This window comes from Stegodyphus dumicola, chromosome 4, assembly GCF_044657685.1.
Source record: "Stegodyphus dumicola isolate Sdum_Otavi_A_Nest chromosome 4, ASM4465768v1".
Classification (NCBI taxonomy): Eukaryota; Metazoa; Arthropoda; class Arachnida; order Araneae; family Eresidae; genus Stegodyphus; species Stegodyphus dumicola.
Genome location: NC_140771.1, coordinates 255,010,895 through 255,033,094, shown reverse-complemented (window position 1 = coordinate 255,033,094; position 22,200 = coordinate 255,010,895). Strand labels below are relative to the sequence as shown.

The following is a 22,200-nucleotide window of genomic DNA, read 5'->3' as shown; positions in this document are numbered from 1 at the left end:
CAACGCACGCATGCGTAAAGCATATATTACGCATAGTCGAAATTAGAAAATTGCAACCAGAAAAGTATTTGATGTGTATTCATGATATTTATAATGAATTTGATTTAAATCATATCAAAGACAGAGTACATCGAGATGAAATACTACATTTAGTAATGAATTATAAGCCGAATAAAATAAAAACATATGCCCTGATAAAAACATCTGATAAGGATAGTGCTGACAGATCAACTTCCAGTTCATTGCCCCCCCCGCCGCCGCGCAGAGCAGCGTGAAATTGATAGACATATTTCGGAATGGTTAGAGAAACAAAGGATATGCCTTTATCCATTTTTTGCTGCAGCAATTCCACTTCTTCTTTGATGGACATCGAAACATGCTTTCGCTTTGCAGACCCTTTGGCAGCTCCAGAATCGGAAATTCTTTTTGACATAATCGAAAGTTCAAGCTTACTTTTATAAAATTGCTCTAACACTCTGCAAAAAATAATAAGCCGGATCCAATTAGAAGATTAAGGAACAATGCAATCTGCAACATTAACTGAAATAGATAAGTAGATAATTTTAGTTTAGCTTATACCGTCTGTTATACATTTAACGTGCATGCATATAGGCATGTGTACATGCGTAAAGGTATTATATGTTTACGCATGCGCAGAAAGTTTGTAGCTTTGAGGTCCGGATTATAGATCATTTCGGATTAAAGACTTGACTGTAATATGTTTTAAATTTATCTCCTTTAGAAACCATAAATCCCATATAAATTTTTTGGTGTGAACATTTAGGTGTCGAACCTGTAACACCACAGATAGGAATGCCATTTGCGTAAATTGTATAAAAACTTGCCATGCAGGACATGATGTAGAATTTATAAGGCACGACAGGTATGTCTTTTGCTTTTATCTTAAGTTTGAAATTTTTATCATATGTAATTATCAGTTTAATAAGACATCAATAAGAAGCTAAATTTAGAATTATTTACTGATATATTTTATTAGTTTTAATGTTTGTCTGCTTAATTTTTAATGCTGTAAAAAGTTGTTTTTGGTTCAACGAGATACAAATTGTAACTGGTATTAGTTTTAAAATATAGGCTGCATTGGAAATATAAAAGAAAGGATTAAAATGCTGTAAATACTACTGTGAAATGTTGAAAATAATAGTTTCATTTTTTCATCCTTTTAATCCTCTGAGTGCCATGATCAGCTTTATCTGGTCATGAGATTTTTTTGTCACTTGGTACATATAATAGCTTATAATTTAAGATATTTTGCTTTCTTACTTTCTTTTATATATGCGGATCCAAAAACCCATGTGGCTCGTAGGGTTAACTTTTTTAAGGTTATTCAGCTGGAAAGACTCAAGATTTGTTTAAGAACTAGTAGGCAATTGCTATAGAAACATGGCATAGGGTGAATCAAATGAAACTTCTGTTTTTATTTTATTTATTTATTTGGGGGGGGATTCATGCAAAAAAGAGAGATCCCTTTAATTTTGCCCCAGTTGCATGTGCCTTCTCAATTGTGTAATTAGACGTTTGTTACTCTGCCTTTTTTTAGGAAGAGGAGGGTAATAGTTTGTTACTTTTTGAATTTTAGAAAATGTTCTTCCATTTTGAAATAAATATTAAAATCTCAAATATATCAAATCATCTATAATGTCACAGAATTTTGTTTTTTTGAAGCTTTAGCAAAATCTTTAATACTGTCCTGACAGGTTTTCAAAGCCGGAATTTCAGAATTTGCATTTAAAAAAACTTTTCAATGAAATTTAGATGCTGCATGAAATGAAGCTTTTAAAAGTATACCTGAAAAAATCATGAAAGGTAATTAAAACTTTAAAATTAATTATGTCAAATGTACAATGAGTGATAAAGGCTGATGGGAAGGAGTGCTGGATAGCTGATGTAATATCATTTTTTTTTTTTTTAAATTTATGTTTTTACATTATAATTTTTTTTTTAATATTTTAAAATTATTTAGAATTTTAGTTAGTAAACTCATAATCTAGGTGTCAGTTAGTAATTTGAGATTTTTTAAATTCCTCCCCTCTTTCGCTTTAGGTTAGGGAACAAATTATCTCCATTTACCTGAAGTGAAGAAGTGAACATATTAGTTGTGTATGTTAGGCATAAATTGTAACTGGTTATAACGAAAGTGTTCTGCCAAAAAACACTGTTAGTAAAGTTAGGAAAAGCGGATAGTAATCACCACCCAAATCTGTGATTTCTGCCAGCACTTTGGTTTGGCACCCAGAAACTGGTGGCCGCAAGTGCAAAAACAGATCAACTTCATTTCAGACGTCCTGTGCAGAATGGAAAGTAGCACCAGCAAGATGCAGTTGCAGGTGTGAAAAAGGTAAAAATCCGAAATATTGAGGCTGTATGGTAGATGTGGCAAAAGATCCCAGTCGAGTCCACATACAATCCAGCCTGTGAATGCAGACACATGTGGTCTTGCATTATCTTGATGGAACATGGCCTTTTTGTACTGGAACTCAGTTCAACGTTTTTCCTTGAGAGCAACGTCAACACAGACTAGCATCTTGCTGTACACCTTAATGTCAAGAGTTTTACCTTTTTCTAGATACTGTTTGTGGATAAATACCATGGCAATCCCACCAGATACAAAGCATGATCTTTTTGTTAATGAAACTGCGCTTTGTGACGCTGCCGACGGGCTCACCGTGCGTAGACCAACCCCCTTTTTGACCTGTGTTGTTGAAGTAAATCCTCTTTTCATCACAAGTGACGATCCGGTTCAAAATTTTGCCTTTGTGTTGATATTCGAGCAGATTAGTGCAAGCCGAAGCGCATCTGTTCTTATTTTCTTGGGTTCAGCTCATGCAGCACCCAACGATTGAACTTGGACATCAAATTTATGCGATGCATAGTGCGACTAATGGGCATAGTTCTAACATCTAACTGCTTATCAAGCTCTCGAGTGGTTGCATATTGGTCTTCTACAAGTTCTTGCAGGCAGGATTTATCATTATCAGTAGGCAGGCCAGAGCACTCTACTTCGTGAATGTTATAGTCCTTGTTTTTAATTTTTGGTACCAAACCTTTACAGTGTCGTGTGATACAGCATTAGTAACTAAAGCTGTATACGTGATTTGGTGACATTCTGTAGCTGTCTTTTTGCAACAGAATTGGATGCCTCTAATCTGGTGACATGATAGTTTCATTTGAGACTTAATGATATTTTTTATAATTTTCACAACATAGTGTTCTAAATTAAGTCTCTTTCTTTCAAATGCCAAAAATTGTTTGACAAAATATTATTAAACACACTAGCACGAACTGTTTGCACAGACAATATTTGCGGTGGTGGGAAACTTTCATTAAAACTCGATAATTCTTAAAATTACATGAAAGAATGGCAGAAGATGTTAATTCAATGATGCTAATTTAATCTCAAGTTTGATTTCCTGGACAAAAATATGCCAAGTAATTTTTTCCCCTTTAGGCTTATAATATAGATGAGGCATTTTCCCTTTAAATTTACTTTTCTAAAAGTTATTTTTTTCATATTAAGTAGGTTGTCTGCCTGTATGTTTTTCATAATTAAAGTATGATTTAATTAAGTAAAATGTCTGTTTCATTTACCTCCATTCTCTTCATTTGTTATTTGATTGAAATAATTCTGATTTGAAAACAAATATAGAATTAACAGGTTCATTTGAAATTATCAGATTTATAATGCTCAGTTACACCTTTTTAAAAATAGCCTATCAATGATACTCGGTTATATGGCATTGCTTTTACATATACCCTATTGGCTAAAATTTTTAAGGACTACAAAATTTATGCAAAGCATATTGTATATTTTGTTGCAGATTTTTTTGTGACTGCGGTGCCGGTACATTGAGTAACCAATGCCAACTTCAAGGTGAGCCCACACAAGACACGGACACTTTATATGATTCTGCTGCACCCATGGAATCTCATACTCTTATGGTGAACTAATATTCCTACTGTGACTGATAAGTGGAATTTATTGTTCTACCTTATGGGGCCGTGAAGTCCAGCCTGGATTACAAATATTGGTCTCTAGTCACAATCATGACCTTTGGGGGGGGGGTCAGTACTGCTTGGTGTCGCTATTATGAGCGAGGCCTAACTTTAGTAGTGAAACTATTTTGCCAACATGACTGCCAAGAGAATGTCACTCAGACAGGACTCCGTGCCGCATCGTCTCGCTCGTCCTCTTTTATACATCTTTATATTATTACCATTTCTGTTACAGTAGTAGACGATTGAATGGACACACAGAGATGCTTGTTCTAGGTGAAAATCAGGTATCAGTTTATAAAATGTAGATTTTTTTCACTGCATTGTACATAGTCACATATCATGTCAATAAAACTGTATTTAAAGCAAAATCACTGTAACTAACGAAATTTTCCGAGTGAAAATTATATGTTGATGTCATTTGTTTTTCTTTTATATTTAAAATGTTATATACATTTCTATACTTATTTTTTATGATGAGAGAAAAAATTTTCTAAAACTTGTTTATTATAGTATTAGTCTAGCATGAGGAGCTTCTCTGTTTCACATTTTTGTTTTGTTTGATTACTTATCATGCCTGTGAAATATTGTAATGTTCTGTGGAAAACGTATTTTGAAATGCATTCTGCTTTACCTTTTATGCGGTGTAGTTTTAGAAGCTTATATAGAAAGGGGTCTTATATATATATATTTATATTTATTGTTTCGGTGATTTTACTATTGTAAATAGGTTTTTCTGAGATTTTGAAGGACATTCTGTTTGTTACATAACTGAAAATTTTTTATTTTCTGTTTTAAATTTTCCCACCAAATCTTAAATTCAGAAAATTTAAAACTTTGTACTGCATTTTCGTTGTAATCTTGTTGTATCATAGATAACTTTGTACCATAGGTAAAAAATTCTTTGGTACAAAGAATTATTTATCAGTGTGAAATTATTTTTTTATTTGCTCTTCAAAACAGAACAAAATTTAATTGTTAGTAATCTTTTCTCTAGTAGTTAAATGTTTAAATATATGTATATAAATATAAATATATTATTATTGAAAATTATTTTTTGATAGATAAAGTTATCTTATTTACTGTATAAAATCAGCTTTCTTGAGATTTAACTGTTAAACAGTATGTCCTAAAGCTTCAAGTCCTTCATGCAAAATTTTTACTGTAAATATTATTGTAAATTTCCTCCAGAGTTTTATTTTAAAAATGAATAATTTACTTTATTTCAATGCAGTAATTTTAAGAATGAAAAAATCTTCAATGTATTTTGTAATTCTTTGTCATTTTTAAATTTTAGACATTAATTTTAAAACTGGCTTTCTTAGCTAAACTTAGAGCTTTACACTCATTACCTCTTGCATTCCTATCACTCAGCGATCTCTTCAGCTTTTATAGCATACAAGGTGATGGTGATGTGAAAGAGCAGGATTAACTGTGAAGGCATTTGTAAGTGTTTTAAACATTTACATTAATCAAATTTACTCATTTTAAAATTAACAACCTTTTTTTTTTTCATGCTGAAAAGGAGAAGATTTATTAAGTGTAAAATAAAGAGTTTTTTTTTTTTTTTAAGTTGCTGAAGAAACTGAGCTGTGACTGCTCAGAATATCTAGGGCATAAATAAATCATAGTTTTCCAGAAGTTCAGCAAATAATCTAAATACATCTTCTCCAGTCAAGTTTTCATGTAATGTAATGATGTTTAGTCATTCCACATCACAGGTCTGACAAAGTATGGCTAACTGCATTACGCTACTATTATCTATACTTTCATTACATCCAATAGAATATGCCATTAAGTTCTGATTATTTTATTTTCAAGTTTGTGTATATATTCCTCACTGCTACGTGTATGTTTTAATATCCCTGTAATTCCAAATTTTTTTAATAGAGTATAATTATATATTTTTATTTTCTTATGGTGAACTATGAGTCAAGAGCCATAAGTTTGATATCTCTTGTATAGTGTAAATACAGTTATAACCTGAATTTATACATTATTTTTAACCTTTTTTCCTTTCATAAATAATTTCATATTTTATTATTGGGGGACTACATATTTATTTTTGAAAATATGTGAGGGAAATAAAAACTAGGTGTTTGCTGAAAGTAGATTAAGAATTATCTTCTTACAGCTCTAAAATCATATTAAAAAAAAGCATTTCTTTGTATTATTTTGACAACATGATGTACACTTATATGATATTACTATAAGATTATGCTGTGGTATAAAGTTTTCCATATTAAAAAATTCATAAAGTAATGATGTGTAAATAAGTCAAAATACATAAATTTTATACTGTAATACATAAAATAATAATAGTCATAATACATAAAATTTTCATTTCACATGTAGACACACCGGTAAGTGGAAGTGATCTTTTGTTGTAGATATTTTTATGTAGGAGATTCGGTTTTGTAAGTAAAGCTCTTGAGTTAATAAAATTTAGATATTTATATATTAGATATACATGTTAAGTGTGTAGAAAAGTTTGAATTAAGTGTACTATTCTAAGTTAATTTTTATCTGGCATTGAGAGAACTAAAAAGACTCGTCAAAACATTTGTAGAAATGCAAATATGAATTCTATGAAGCATCCTGTATTATATTTACATAACTAGTTATAAATTCAAACCCCAGTGATTTTGATATTCTTATGTATAATGTAATGCATATACTTTTTTTATTATAATGAGCATTGGACCTTTTTCTTTTGTGAGTAAGGGGTTAATAAGCAGTGAAATACTAATTTAAGTTCTAAGGAAGCTGATGTAATACAGTCAGTTTGATCTGATTGTATGTTTAAAACCTATTACCAGTGATACCTCTGTTTTTGAAATTGAGGATTAGATAATCTTCTCCAATGAAGAAAATATTTACATGTTTGATTTTTCAGTTTAAAAAAGCATTTACTTCAAGAACAGTAATTATACATAAAAGATAAAGTAGTTTTATCTTAGTAGACTAGTAGTTACAGGTAAAAAAATAGCTTTCGATAGTTAATCTGTTTTAAATAAAGTTTCGTGTTTTAAAATTCAGAAATGATTTTTTCTAAAGTTCTGTTTTTTTGTTTGAAAGAGATTTTTCACCTGTACATAAACAGTACTTTGGTATAAAGTTTTGCCCACTGAAAATGCACTGATTGTTTTTATAAGTTGTAATGTGAATTTTAGTTTACAGTATAAAATTTTTGTTTTGCTATTAAATCAGTTAAAAGTGTTGAAATAAATAATAGTAATTTTACAACATTAAAAGCTAAAGTTATGTTTGATTAAACTGCAAAACTGAGCATTTAAAGATAGCATTTTGGTTGAACAGAAATAACTTAAAAGTGGGCTTTTAAAAGGTATATATGTGTAAGATCCAGCCGTGTCCGGTGGCGTAATTAATAGACTCAGATTTATCTTTTAATTTATTCACACCATCAACATAAACTATATACACTTTGTACAAATAGAAATATATAAAAAGGTAGGATTGTTAAATTTATAAAGTTACCACACTGAGCATACTGAGCAATCGGCCTCTCTCACCAAAAGCCAGTCTCGAACTTACCGTTTTCCCGCCTAGAAGGCGCTATCTATTTTCAGGTTTACAGTTTCGGAGGACCAGGCACTACACCTTCCCCCTAAGATTGTGGTTGGGCAGGATGTCCAAACACATTCTGACAATAAAGCCTGGTGCTCACAATTCAACATTATAAATATTAATCAACTAAAAGAAAATATAAAATATTACAACATTTGCATAACAAGAGATTTAACTCTTACAAGTATACATTTTAAAGAAAAACTTCTAAATGGTTAAGAATGCTGCATTTAAATCATCTAATTGCTGTAAGTAACTAATTTCAGTAACTTTACAAATATTACTTAGTAAAGATATATCTTGCAATAAACTTTAAAGAAAATAAGAAAATTAACAATTAATCTAACTGCCAAAATTAAAGTCTTTATGAATTGCCCATAAATGTTTTTGGTCCATAAAAAAAATAATAAAAAGAAAAGGATATTCATCCTTCTATCAGTCTGGATAAAGCATCTGCATTACCCATTTTGACTCCTGGTAGATGCTTCATGTCTATTTCGTATTTTTGTAAAGCAAAAGCCCAACATTGTAATCTAGATGATTGCGGTGCACATTTTGTCAGGTAAGGTAAAGGATTATGGTCGGTGTAAAGTTCAACTTTGGATCCAAAAATCCAGGTTTAAAATTTTTTCAAACTCCACACAATAGCATATGCTTCTCTTTCTATAGTAGACCACGATTGCTGAGCTCGAGTTAACTTCTGACTTGCATAGGCTATGGGATAATTGCGTTCATTGAAATTTTGTGACAAACATGCTGCAACTCCTATTTGTGAGGCATCACTATGTATAATGAATGGTTGCCTCAAAACTGGTGTATATAACGATGGAGCTTTAATCAGAGCATTCTTGAGTTCCTCGAAAGCAATGTCGTGCTCTTCTTTCCATGGTATTTCTTCAGGTATCTTCTTCTTTGTAAGTTCAGTAAGTGGATATAATAATTCAGAATATTTTGGAATATAGTCCCTATAATAGTTACATAGGCTTAATAAGCTTCTGAGTTGCTTCATGGTCTTCGGTTTTGATAATCTGGAAATTGCTTCTATCTTCTCAGAATCGGCTTGATGTTTTCCAGATCCGATTACATGACCCAAATATTTTATTTGCGGTTTGGCAAAATCACATTTGCTGATACTGACTGTAAAGCAAAGCTCTTCCAACTTAGTGAGTATTATATCCAAATGAACCATATGAGATTTCCAGTCCTTTGAAAATATTGCAATGTCATCAGTATATGCTCTGGTAAAGTCTTTGTATTCATGGAGTGCTTTATTGATTTCCCTTTGAAATGTTGCTGCAGCGTTTTTCAGACCAAAACTCATAACTTTAAATCTGTACTGTTGTCGATGGGTTTTAAACGAAGTGTAATCACGACTTTCAGGATCCATAGGAATAGCCCAATAACCTCTTAGTAAATCCAGTGTTGATATTATATTAGCTTGTCCTATTGAATGTATAAGTTCTGAAGCATTTTGCATAGGAAAATCATCAGTAATTGTCACAGAATTCAATGCACGATAATCAACACACAGTCGAATTCCCCCATCTTTCTTGTTCACACAAACTATAGGATATGCAATTTCTGCACTGCTTTCTTCTGTTAAATCAAGTTCTAACAGCTCTTCAATTTGTTCATCAACTTTGGATTTTAAAGTTTCAGGAATACGGTAGATATGTGGCTTTTTCCTTTCATAATTGGGTTTTAATTTTATTTTGTGAAAACCCACCTTTGCAATTTTCACTTTACCTGTAAATAACGATTCGTGCTTTCTTATGAGTTGCTTAATTTGCTGCTGTTGGTCACCCGTTAAATGTTCAAGTTGCAATTTTTGGAGAACAACTTCCATATCTTGAGAAGCTTGTGGAGTTGGATGAATCTCTCCAAATTCTTCTTCATTTTCGAAAATAACTCCCACAGCATTTACTCTAGCTATATACTTTCTGATTTTATTCACGTGAACATGTTTTACTTTCCCATCTGAGAGTTTGACTTTATATGAATGAGGTGGACAGTATTTTATAATGTCCCCTGGACCAGTCCATCTTGCATAAAGTTTATTGGACGAATCGGGAATAAGCAAATAAACTTTGTCGCCTACTTTGAATTCTTTAGGTATAGCTCGACGATTAAAGTAATTCGAATAAGCTGCCTGTTTCTCAGATGCTATCAAGGATGCTTGATCAGCTGCTCGTTCTAAGTTTATTTTCATTTCTTGTCAATAATCAACAACTGATTGCTTCATATTTAAAGGTATCAGTATTTCACCACTCCAACTAGATTTCAAAAGACTCAGTGGACCACGTATCTCTCGACCATACATTAACTTGAACGGAGAAACCCCTTTAGTATAATTGGGAACCTCGCGATAAGCAAAGAGCAAATATGGTAGATACTTATCCCAATTAGATGGATCCATACGGATGATGTGATGTAGAGCGTTTTTCAAAACTCGGTTGTACCTCTCGACAAGTCCATTACTAGCTGGATATCCTGGAACTGAAAATCTAGGATGACATCCAAGACGCTTCATAAATTCTTGTGTCAGTTGAGAAATAAATCATTGGTCACTTGCTATAATTTTCGGAATACCAGTTCTTGTAAATATTTCCAACAGGGCATCACAAGTAGCTTTTGCCGTTAAAGAACGTAATGGAATGGCTTCTGGCCAACGTGAATGTTGATCCATTAAACATAAAACATATTTATTTTTTCTAGCCGAAGGAGGATCTATAGGACCTATAATATAGATATTAAAAACTTCGAATGGTAAATAAGGTCTTAGAACTGGGGTAATAGGAATTCTATCAGTTATTTTTTCGGTACTTCTTAACTGACATGGTTCGCAAGATAAACAATATTCGGTAATATCATTATTCATATTGGGCCAGTAGAAATTATATCTGATTCTCTCTTTTGCTTTCTTTATTCCCATGTGAGCCCCGAAAACAGATTCATGTGCTAATTTTAAAACATCTTTTCTTCGACTCTTTGGAAGAACTAACTGCTGAACCGAATCTCCCATTACTTTATCCTTATGAAAAATTATATTATCAAGTTCCATAAAATTTCCTTTCCCCTGCTTCAAATTAATTCTGACTTCTAAAGTCGGGCAAGACATCTGCTCCTCTCGAAATTTTAATACATCATTACGTTGATTATTTTCTAATATCTATATTGGAGTCGTTACTGAATGCGTGCTGGCATCTGAATTAGCCCTATTTTTTATTTTAGTTTCTTCACATGGCTGAGGAATGTTTATTTCAGGCGTATTTGACTCCACGTAGTCTACACATTTATTCGTTTCGCTTTCCAAATTCATTTCCCCCGTTAAATTTGTTTCCCCCTTCAAACCGCATCCCTCACGCAAGAGTTCAAAGGTCTGTATGGGTAATAAACAGTCTATGTTCAAGCGATCTGTTACCGCCGCCAAAATGTCTACCGGGTAGCTTAATAAATCAGAATCCTCATCTTTCAGTGACATAAATAATTTTATTAATTTCGCTTCTACTTCTTCGCCAAATGCAGATATTAACTTAATTTTTCCATTATCTTGATTGGTTGACGGTACAATATTACTGTTTAATACCGGAATTTGTGTACCTGAATCGATAATTGCATCAATTTCTTTATTTTCAACTAATATTTTCACATATTGCAAAGGCTGAATTTCAACTTGTTTCTTCTCGAGGTATTCTGTAATAATCTGAGCCACAACTGCGTCACTTTTCTGTGATTTTTTACTTTCAGAAGTAGTTTTATTTTGATTTTCGCATTTAAATTTTTTCTGATGGTCTTTAGCTATATGTTGGAAAGATCCACAAATATAACAATCCTTTTTAAATTTAGTAATTTTGGGCAAACCATCCTGTCTTCGCATAGGAGGGGGTACATAGCGTGTACTTTTGGTTTCAATATTCGGTGTTTTCTGAGAATAACTACCGATATCATTTAAAGATTTTCTCTTACAAGCGAAGAACGTGTCACATTCCTTTCCAATTTCCGCAGGTTTTAACCAAGTATCACCTTGTTTTACATTTATATGCATGGCTGTCTCGTGATCAAGAGTTTGCATTAATTTATCGGCTACAATTAATTCATGGATTGTATTTAAATCATTCGCATTCCTTAAAGTGCAATAGTATTTCCACTGTGTCATTAACCGGGCTGCAAATTGTGCATGTGTTTCCTCTGACTGACGTGTAGCCTTTCGAAACATATCCAAACATGCTTGAGCAGTTGGCTGATATTCTTTTAAGATTTTATTCTTAACTGCTTCGTAATTTTTGACATCATCTTCACTAACATAAATCAAAGCGTTTGTTGCATTTTCACCTAAAAGATTTATCAAAATTTCGGCTTTGTATTCTTCTGGTACATTTTTAATCTTAAATGCTCTTTCTAGCGAAGAGAAATAAAGTGTCCATGATTCCGGACGAGTTGGAACGGATATCGTTAAAGTTTTTATGCTTTTAGTTAAATTTTCTAACGATGTGTTATCCGAAAGATTAAAATTAGATGAAACTCTAAGTTTTGCGATTTCTAATTCGTGTTCTTTTTCTAATTTAAACTTTTCTAGCTTCAACCTTTCAGCTTCCAATTCTTCAGTGGATTTCCTATCGTCAATTATGGATATTAGCATAGATTTAACGAATTCAGGATCAGTTTTATAATCATTACTGTTAGTAATTGTATCTTTCAGTTCTGTGAGTTTAAGACTTTTATCAGCATTCTGACCTAGTTCTTTTGCCAATAAAACTAAATCTTGTTTCTTGAGACCTTTAACCGAGAACATTTTGCGACTTTCTTATAACGTCGTAATACAGCGCTAATTAGTTCAAACTATTATAGTAGCTTATAATTTTTCTCATTATACAGTTTATGTAACTAAAATTTAGAGTCACTTTAAAATAATAGGTAAGCATAAATCACTTACCTTTTCTCCGTTGAAGCATTAGTTTCGATTCTAATCGTGTCGTACTGCGACAGTGTAAGATCCAGCCATGTCCGGTGGCGTAATTAATAGACTCAGATTTATCTTTTAATTTATTCACACCATCAACGTAAACTATATACACTTTGTACAAACAGAAATATATAAAAAGGTAGGATTGTTAAATTTATAAAGTTACCACACTGAGCATACTGAGCAATCAGCCTCTCTCACCGAAAGCCAGTCTCCACGTTTTCCCGCCTAGAGGGTGCTACCTATTTTCAGGGTTACAGTTTCGGAGGACCACGCTCTACAATGTGCATTTGACACTTCTTAAAAAATATATTTTGTTTTAAAAGTGTACTTATGTAGCGAAAGAATACTTTGAAACAATAGAAATACTAGTACTTTTGTCATGAAAAATTTTAGTGCTAACAAGAGCTTAATAGTTAGACACTGTTAAAGTATTATAGGTGCAAATACGCATTATTGAGCACTGCAAATTCTGATAAATATTATAAAAAGCAATATATTTTAACTTAGTTTTTAATTTAGTGAAATGTTATAACATATTAGATGCTCAATTGGTATATTCTTTTCCTAGGAACACTGTATGTGCATTCCTATTCTAGAAATGCTAATGCAGGCATAGATTGGTTGTTTCAGGGATTTAAAAAAAAAAAAAAAATACATATATGTTTTTGCTTTGTCTTAATTCAGTCTGCCTGATTTCAGTTACTCATTTTATATCAAAATATTTATGTTCTCCTTTTAAGATATATGCAAAATAACTAAATGAGTATATTATCCTTTTGCTATTAAAATTACATTTTTCTTTTTCTTTTTATTTATTTGTTATTATTTTTATTATTTTTTTGAAAACAAAGTATGATTGCTGTTTAGGGCAATAAAATATAATATACCCATTTTGGCTCAAATTTTTGCAGTAATATTGTACTGATATCTCTTTTTCCACTGTTACATAACATGACCTTTGCAAAATATTGCTTCAAAGGAAATTAGTTTTCATTCTTTCTGTTAACATAAAAATTCCTTGTAGGCTGGCTTATGTTTGTTTCATAATTACTGGTTCTTGTATGCAGTTTTTTAAAACTGTCATCACTTTTTTAAAATTAATATTGGTATAATTTTAATGAGGATTTTGTATTGTTGAAAGAAATGTATGATCAATTGGCTTTTAACCCAAAATTAAATGCAACAATGTATAAGATCTTTTTTTTTTTTTAAAGTTTCATGCAAAACAATAGACATTTCAAATATTAATCCATGATTTCTAGACATTTGTGATCCAAACATATGTGATTACAAAATCACACTCAATTATGTTATGCTACCAAATGATCACTTATGAAAGATTGTCTCTAAAAGTGGTATGAAATTTCTTCCAGCAAAAAAGTAATCCCATGCTATTTTAAGAGATTGTCTGAATATAAGTTTCTCATTTATTTAGATATATTGTGGTTTTCTGTTTTTTTTTTTTTTTTTTTTTCAGTTGAAAGTAGAGAGCATTTCTATAAATGATATGCTTTAAAATCAGACTAATCTGTAATTATATTATAAAATTGTTATACTACATCATTATAATTCCATTCTAGTACCATTTTATTCAAAACAACAAAATAGCTGCTTTGTTAAGTTGTATTCAAATTCATTTGAAATATGCTGTTGTATTTTGCTGTCCAAAAAATGTGTAAATATAATTTTCCTCTACTTAATATTATTAAAAGTATTTCCATTTTCTGTAATTTTTATGGAGAAAATGCAGATTGTGCTTTTACGAAGAAAGTTCCAGAGTTTAACTAGTCCTGAGTAATTTAAGTAGTGCACACCAATACTGGAAATAAAATATGTTTTATGTGTGTGCTTTTATGCTGATTAGTTTCTGGTTGTTGAATATTGATTGATTGTATGCTTGTTTTGTATGCATAAATTTTGAAAAAGGATCAAGAAGTCTTAATTATAGTACTGTTGGCTCAATTTGCCCATTCTTGACATTAATTTATGAATTTTTAAAAGCCTTTAAATCTTTTGTTTAAATACTTTAACTGTAGACATAAATTTAAACTGAAGTAGACAAATGTATATTTTCTTGTTTAAGTACATCAGTGTTTAATTTGTCATTTGCTAATGAGAAATACATTGTTAACCCCCTGAGTGACATGACTGCCTCAATCCATTTGTGAGTTTTGTCACTTGATATATATTAGATTATAATTTAAAATATTTTGTTTTCTTACTTTCTTTAATAATGTAGATATCATCTTAATGTATGGAAGTTTATGAAAACAGAAACTAAATTAAAAAAAATTTAGCTAATAAAAGTTGTTTGAGCAGATCAAAAAGCTGTGCCACTCAGAGGGTTAATCTTAAGTGGATATCAGTGATTGTCCCAAACAAGTATATTCTCCTGTGCCTTATTTGCCATTTATGTGGAAAGACCGCTCTGTCATATGTTATTTTTGAAGCTCCTCATGCTAGCGTACAAGTGAAGCTATTTGCCAATATGTAAGTGCATTCATAAAAAATGTATTTAGCCTGTAAATGTGTTCTGTGTTGTCCTAATTGGTGCCTCAACTGAAGTGCTCATGTAAAAATAAGACATGCTTTCACATTATACTGAAAGTTATATAATTCAAGTTATAAAAATGGATTTTAAATCATGTGTTTGAAAGCTAATTATTCACAATCATGTACATACGGTACAATTAAAAATAATATGCAAGAAGGATTATTCCAGTTAAAAAAATGCTCTGTTCTTTATTCATGAAACTTTTTCAAGCATTGGGGGTTGTTTTTAACAGTATTAATTATTCCAGAGAAAGTTGCACTGGCATTGTTAATTTTTAGGGTATTCCTTCTAATTGTTTTAAATTATGCAATAGTATAAGAATTTAAGGGATGGCAGAATTTACTATCATTAAGAATATTTACATGTCTGCCTCTACAAGTTTTATTTCCATTTTAATTTTTTAAATAAAACATTTACAAAAAGAAATAACTCTTTGTATGTGTGTTTCTTCAAAATTCATGAAGCAAAATACATAGAATTCCTTTCTGAAAATGTAACATGAATTTTTTAAGTGACGTATTAAAAATTAATATAAAGTAGCTTATTTTAGGTGTTCAATAATTGTGACTGTATTACTATGTCAAATAGTAAAGCTTCTAAAAACTTATAGCTCCATAAACTAATTGAATTTATGAGTTACAATACTTAAAATGGTGTCCTTCAAAAGTTATTTTTCTTCCTTCTTTTACCTTGATTAGTAGTAAAGACACTGTAATTTTTATTGTGACTGATAATAAAACTACAATTAAAAGGATTAGATTGAAATACTTTTGCCATTCATTAGAACCGAAGGTGAATTGTTTACATTGTCTTCAAAACCTTACAAAATTTAATTATACATATACCATTTGTGCTGATTCTGAAATGTGGAGATGATGCAATTTTAGACAATTAGACTAAGAAAAGAATGTAATATCTGATTAAAGCCATTAATCCTGATTAAATACTTTATTATCCATTCAACAGGGTATTCATGCAAATGTCAGAGGACTTAATAAATTTGCTAATAAAATATTTTTTTTTCTTAAAAAAATTTGATATGTATACCACGACTTGTATGGAATATTAAATTATATGTTTTTTCCCCCCTTCATTTAAACTAAACTTATTTCCTTAAATTTCATTAGATATATTTTTGTATTATGCCCAAAGGGGCTTTTTTTAACATCTTGTGTGTTACCTTTATTTATTAAATATCATGTTCTTCCCACCTAAACTACTTAAACTAAAGTTCAATTCAACAGCAATATCACACACACACAATCCAAAAAAAAAATATATATATTATATCACACTAAAGAATAAACGTGATTCTCTCGTGAAGACCATGCGAAAGTGTTTCTTATTTTTATTCATATCTCGTATATAAACAGACTGAAATATAATCCTATCAGGTAATCCAAGATAAAGCATAAACTAACCTAGTAAGCAAAATATATCTGCTACGTTTCCGAATTCTAAATATTTGTTTGCATAAACATATATCTCTAGGCCTGTTGGGAGAAAAGGTATCAGAGGATTGCAAACAGATCATATAATCGTTTTCAACAGCTATTTCAGATTTTTTGGTACACAGAACTAAAAGTTTACTTTTGTTCCTACTCTACAAAAAGACACTGAAGGTGCAGAAACTGATTAACTATTCTGCTAAGTTTCAAATGTAAACAAATATAGCTTATAAGAACAACATAATTCAATCATTTTTAAAGCAAAAAATGCACAATTTACCAACATATAGGAATAAATTTTAAAACAAAAAAACTGAGCTCAAGGAGCCGAGTAACAGAGTAGGTATATATGTTTGGTGTGGCCGATTGCAACTAAAAAGGGACGCACATATGTACGGGTTATAGCAACCCTACATACAAAATTTCAACATTCTGAGGTTGCTTGTTCATGAGTTATGCAAAACAAATTTCTGAATCCATTTTAAATCAGTTTTGTAATTCGTTTTAAGAAAAAGAGTCCTTTATTCTGTCTTTACGTACAGATGTCACGCAAAAACCATTAAATTGCATCCGATAGCGGTCAAAATGGATATTTTCTTTAAAATATGAAACTCTAAATTTTTCTTGATTACAGTACTTCCTTTACTTCGTACAAGGAGTATTATAAATTAGAAAATAAATATATTTTCTTATATCTGACATCGCTGGTAGTTTTTGAGGCATCAACTACTAGGAGTTTTGACCTCTAGTTGGCATTGTGCTCTGAGGCGTGTGGCTGGAAATAGAAGAATAAGCGCTTTTGATGTTATTTGCTGTATGGGAAATGTGAAATGAAGTTGAAACATAATAAATGTAGATAAGTAGATTATATATCAATAAAATAAATTGTATTCTTGTGATGAGGACTTGAAAATTATTTGCAAAGTATATAAATGCGTTAACACTAGAATAATAAAATGCATTGAGAGTAATGATATGGGTTGAAGTAAGGTCCTACTCCCGCTTTGTCTGGAGCGAAGTCCATTTCTTTGCAAATTATATGAAAGTTGAATACATAATCAATGAAAATGCAAAATGATGTAGGGAATTCAAAACGAAGTTTGGCCTGTGTTGGCGAAGTATTTTCTTGTACATTCCCTAGCCTTTTTTGATAAATTTTACCTCTTGACAAAAGAGAACTGTTGTATTACAATATCCGTCGTTGCTCTCCTGACGCATGCATAGTTCGTTCTTATCAAGGCGTGCCGTGACAACGCCATCTGTCTTCCACTACTAAGGTTCTTTAATACATTTTATAGGTTATGCGAGGAATAGAAAATCACTGCCATTGGTTACATTGACAACATAGACTCGAAGTGAAATTAGTTTCGGAAGATCACGTGATCAAGATAGGTCTTCCCTTCATTATTTTGCCACGTTTGCCGAAAATCATAATTTTCTCTTAAAATAAATGAGGAGTTTGCATGATGTACATTAAATTTTTCACAGAGGGTAAAATTTATTTATTCAATAATTTTAAAACAATTCTACTTTGCTTATATAACTAAAGTATCATTGAGAATTACCAAATATAAACTTTATTTCTATAGTTTTAATAAAAATGAAATCCTTTAATGTAATCTGAATCTAATTTATTCCCGACATAATGTAAAATTCATATAAGGTAAAAATTTAGATTTATAGATGTAAATTTTATTCTAATAGTAAAATAAATATTAAGGGCAGAATATTTGTCTAAATCTGTGGCCGTACCACCACAGTTCCAGAAGGCATATATAAATGTTCACTGCATTCACTAATAAAAACTGGACATCTCCATTTTGTCAAACAAGTGAATTAAAAATTCCCGAAATGCTATACAATTTGGAAACTTGCATACATGTTATGCTATAAACAAATCTTTTATCAAATAATGATGTGCTTATTACATTTATAAAAAGGAAAATCTCTTATTTGTCCCAGCTGCAATTTTCTGTTGTATCACTTTTTCCAAACCACCCAAAAAGCAAGTGGTTTTCTTTGACTCATTTCATTATGGCAAAGCACATGAAGGCTATCTGCTTAAGGGGATAGAGGACTTTCTAAGGAAAACTGGTTGACCCAAAGTAAGTGGTCAGTTTTTTTTTTTTTTTTTTTTTAAGTGATTTGCTCAAATTGCAGGCCTATTCCACTATAGTAAACAGATTCATAAAACTTGGAACTGTATCATATGCACACATGTTACATATTATACATAATCTATGCAGGAACAAGAAAGCATAGCAAAATAAACAATTGCGACTTTCTGTTTGAGCAAATTAATCTAAATTAAAAAAAAAAAAAAAAAATATGTGAACCTTTTATATTAATTTTGCATATTTATTTAATAATATTTTACAGGTTATGAAGGAGATGACAGTTTCTAACTGAGTTTGTAAAGTCATTCCACAGGTGCAAGAATCTGTTAAAATTATTCGACATAACCGTATGCAAGTTAATTGATATAAAATACCTGTCTGCCTTCCTGAGGTAAGAAATATAGCTTTCATGATTTTAAGAATTTCACTAATGAACAATTGAGCTACTTCAGATGGTAATGTTAATTTTCCCCTAATTCTTTAACAAAACTAAAAATATCTTCTTCTATATCTGCTGAATTTACCCTGTAACCAAACCTGACAAATATTGCATTTTGCCACCGTTAATTCTTTCATGGAAGAATAACCCGAAACATAAACCAGCAATGGCGAAATATCATAAGAAACATTTTCTATAGAAAAATCATTAATTAGTAACTTTGAATAATCATCAGTATGGAGGTCACTCTGTGAGATACTTGCAGGCGGTAAGTGGCAGAAAAAAATTAACGGTTTGGTTTGGAAACATGAACTATTTTACCCTAGCAGACGATTTTTTATCGGCCAATTGCAAGTAGTTTAGAGTAGAATAAATATTAGGCAGATGGGAAAATGGAGTGACAAGAGAATATTATCGCGCTAGAAACCGCGGAGAAATGCATTCAACGTCCACAATTAGCATTTGGAAATGAAGGTCCATCTCGCGTTACTGTATTCAGATTGTTTACAAAATTCAAGAGTTGTTGCAACCCTCTTCAGGATGAAGAACACACAGGAAGGCCGTTGTCAGCAGTAATCCCGAATAATGTGTCTGCCATATGGATAATGTTAATCACTGGTAAATGGTGTAGAAGGAATTTGAGATTGGACCCACCACCATGCATTAAATTATTCATGAAGAACTGCATGTGAAAAAACAAGTTTGCTGATGGGTTCCCCATAATTTAATGACACCAAAAAGGAAGAGCGTGTCAGAATCAGTAAAGAAACTCTTAAATTACTTAAAGATGGTGGCCGCCACATTATTTCTAAAATCGTAAGTGATGATGAAACGTACATACAATTTTTTGACATTCCAACACGTCAAGAAAGTAAAGTATGTGTCTTTGAAGATGATTTCCATGCCCACAATGGTGAAAAGATATACCAAATAAAAAGAGTAATGTATGCCATTTTTCTTCAGAAGTACAGGACTGGTCAAAGCAGTCAAGCTGGAAGTATAGAAGACAGTCACAGCTAACTGACACACCAACTTAGTGTCTTATAGAAATTCTTTAAGAACTGAATGTCAGAGGACTCATGCTCCTGCATGACAGAGCATCTTCCCATTCAGCAAGTTTGACAGTTGAGTTTCTTGAACAAAAATAACAATGATAGCCATCAAAGTGATAGAACACCCACCCTACTCACCCGATCTAGCTACGTGTGACTTTTGACTATTACGTGAGTGCCCTTTTCATTGTGAAGATGAGATTGATGAATATGCATTTTTGTCATTGATTCAAAGAAATGAATGGCTTTGAGGCATTTAATCTTTAGAAAATTCGTCTACAGAAGAGCTTTGATGCTGGAGGAGACTGCTTTACCCTCCTAAATTTCGTAAGTATAATTTAAGAAACCTGTGTGTATCTCAAAAATTTCAAAGTGACCCTTTTATTTACAAATGAAACAATAAAATTTTTATCATAAGCTGGTAAAAGGGACTTAAGAAGAAGATTCATATTTGATGATGAAATTATGTTTCTTCTAAACCAAAGCTTCTTTTATTATCTGATAATTGTAAGTAATTTATGTAATAATATGAACCTGACATTTCCAATCAGTCCAGAACATAAGTCAAAAAGCATCGGTTTGAAATTTTCCTAACAATATATATTCAGCCTCATGCAACTGAATGAATGCATCTGTAGTTTCTATATTTAATGTCCGAAATGTTTGCGAGTGATAAAGTTTCCTTAATTTGTTTCCGTATTTTAAGCCACAACGCCAGTTTCTTTAAGGAATTTGCCTAACAATCTGAGACGTAACAGCCGCACGAAATTTATCATCAAAGTGCGTACTTTCAAAATTATTTTTAAAGTCTTCAATCATATTGTAAATACTGAAATAAAATCACAAATTTTACTTGAATGTATAAAAACATCTGATCCTTTGATATGCATTTTAATGCTGCTATGATTTTACTTCCTTGTATGAAGTAAAAGAAGTATTGTAATTACGAAACATTTTGGGTATCAAATGTAAAAAAAAAATATCCATTTTGACCAATCTCGAATCCATTTGAACGATATTTCTGCTTGACATCTGCACACACAGATAGAATAAAGGACTCGTTTTTCAAAAATGGATTTAAAATTCATATTTTGCCATGTCTGAACGTTGTAAGTATCTCTCATAACTCAATGATCAGCCAAAGAACTTTGAAATTTTGTATATGGGACTGCTATAACATGTAATTGTGCACTTCCCTTTTTTGTTGCAATCGGCCGCACCAAAAGTATATAAATGTAGATCTATATATATATATGGTTAGGTGGGCTCGTTTTTTTTTTTTTTATTCTTATCTGTTGGTAAATTGTGCATTTTTACTTAGTGGTTCAATTACGTTGTTCTTGTGTTCTATTTTAAGATTTTTATGCATTTAGTTAATCTGTATGCAATAGTTGTAGAATTATCAACAATTTAAATGTTTAAGTGGCGCTAGGCCTAATGAGGCCGCCATTTGCTTACATTTGAAACTCTTAATAGAACATTGAATTAAGTAAGCTAGTGCACCAACTTCAGTGTTTTCTTGAACAAGGAAACCTAACGTTAACTTTCCATTTTGTGCACCGAAATATCCGTCTTCTTGTCCGTTGGCCGAATTGTTTTGAGTTGTTTTGAGCAATAGGAGTTATTTGATGCTGTTTTCTCATCATCTCGGAATTTTTCGTGTGTGGATTACTTCGAAATTGTGTGATTTTTTTCATGTGCTGTGAACAGTGGCCTTTTTTTTTCACCAAGGATTAGCCACCATGTGCAATGGTGGGGAACAAACTCTCTCCGCCTCCTAAAATATATACATCTACGGTTCGGAACCATGTGCTAGAGCTGACAGACGAAATGCATCGTTTTGCAGATAAATATTTAGGAGGCAATTGGAGTGCTTTAATAAATGTGGAATCACTTATGTTAGAGGACTACTTGTGTGTATGACAAAGTATTGAGAAGCTAAAATCTAAAATTATGTCGATCGACATGGATTTGGAAAAGTTGACTGCCAATGCTAAATCGGATCACGAACTGCGATTAGTTTGG

The 22,200-nt window shown here is 31.5% G+C and overlaps 1 protein-coding gene across 1 annotated transcript in view; it reads left to right on the top strand.

The window, feature by feature from the left end:
• LOC118187535 (F-box only protein 11-like) overlaps positions 1-15,548 on the top strand; it is a 100,326-nt gene extending 84,778 nt beyond the window's left edge. The window contains exons 19-20 of the mRNA XM_035357779.2: positions 785-883; positions 3,837-15,548. Coding sequence (XP_035213670.1) covers positions 785-883; positions 3,837-3,966 — 229 coding nt within the window. The 3' untranslated portion in view covers positions 3,967-15,548. The remainder of the gene's footprint in view (positions 1-784; positions 884-3,836) is intronic.
• Positions 15,549-22,200: the final 6,652 nt, after the last annotated feature.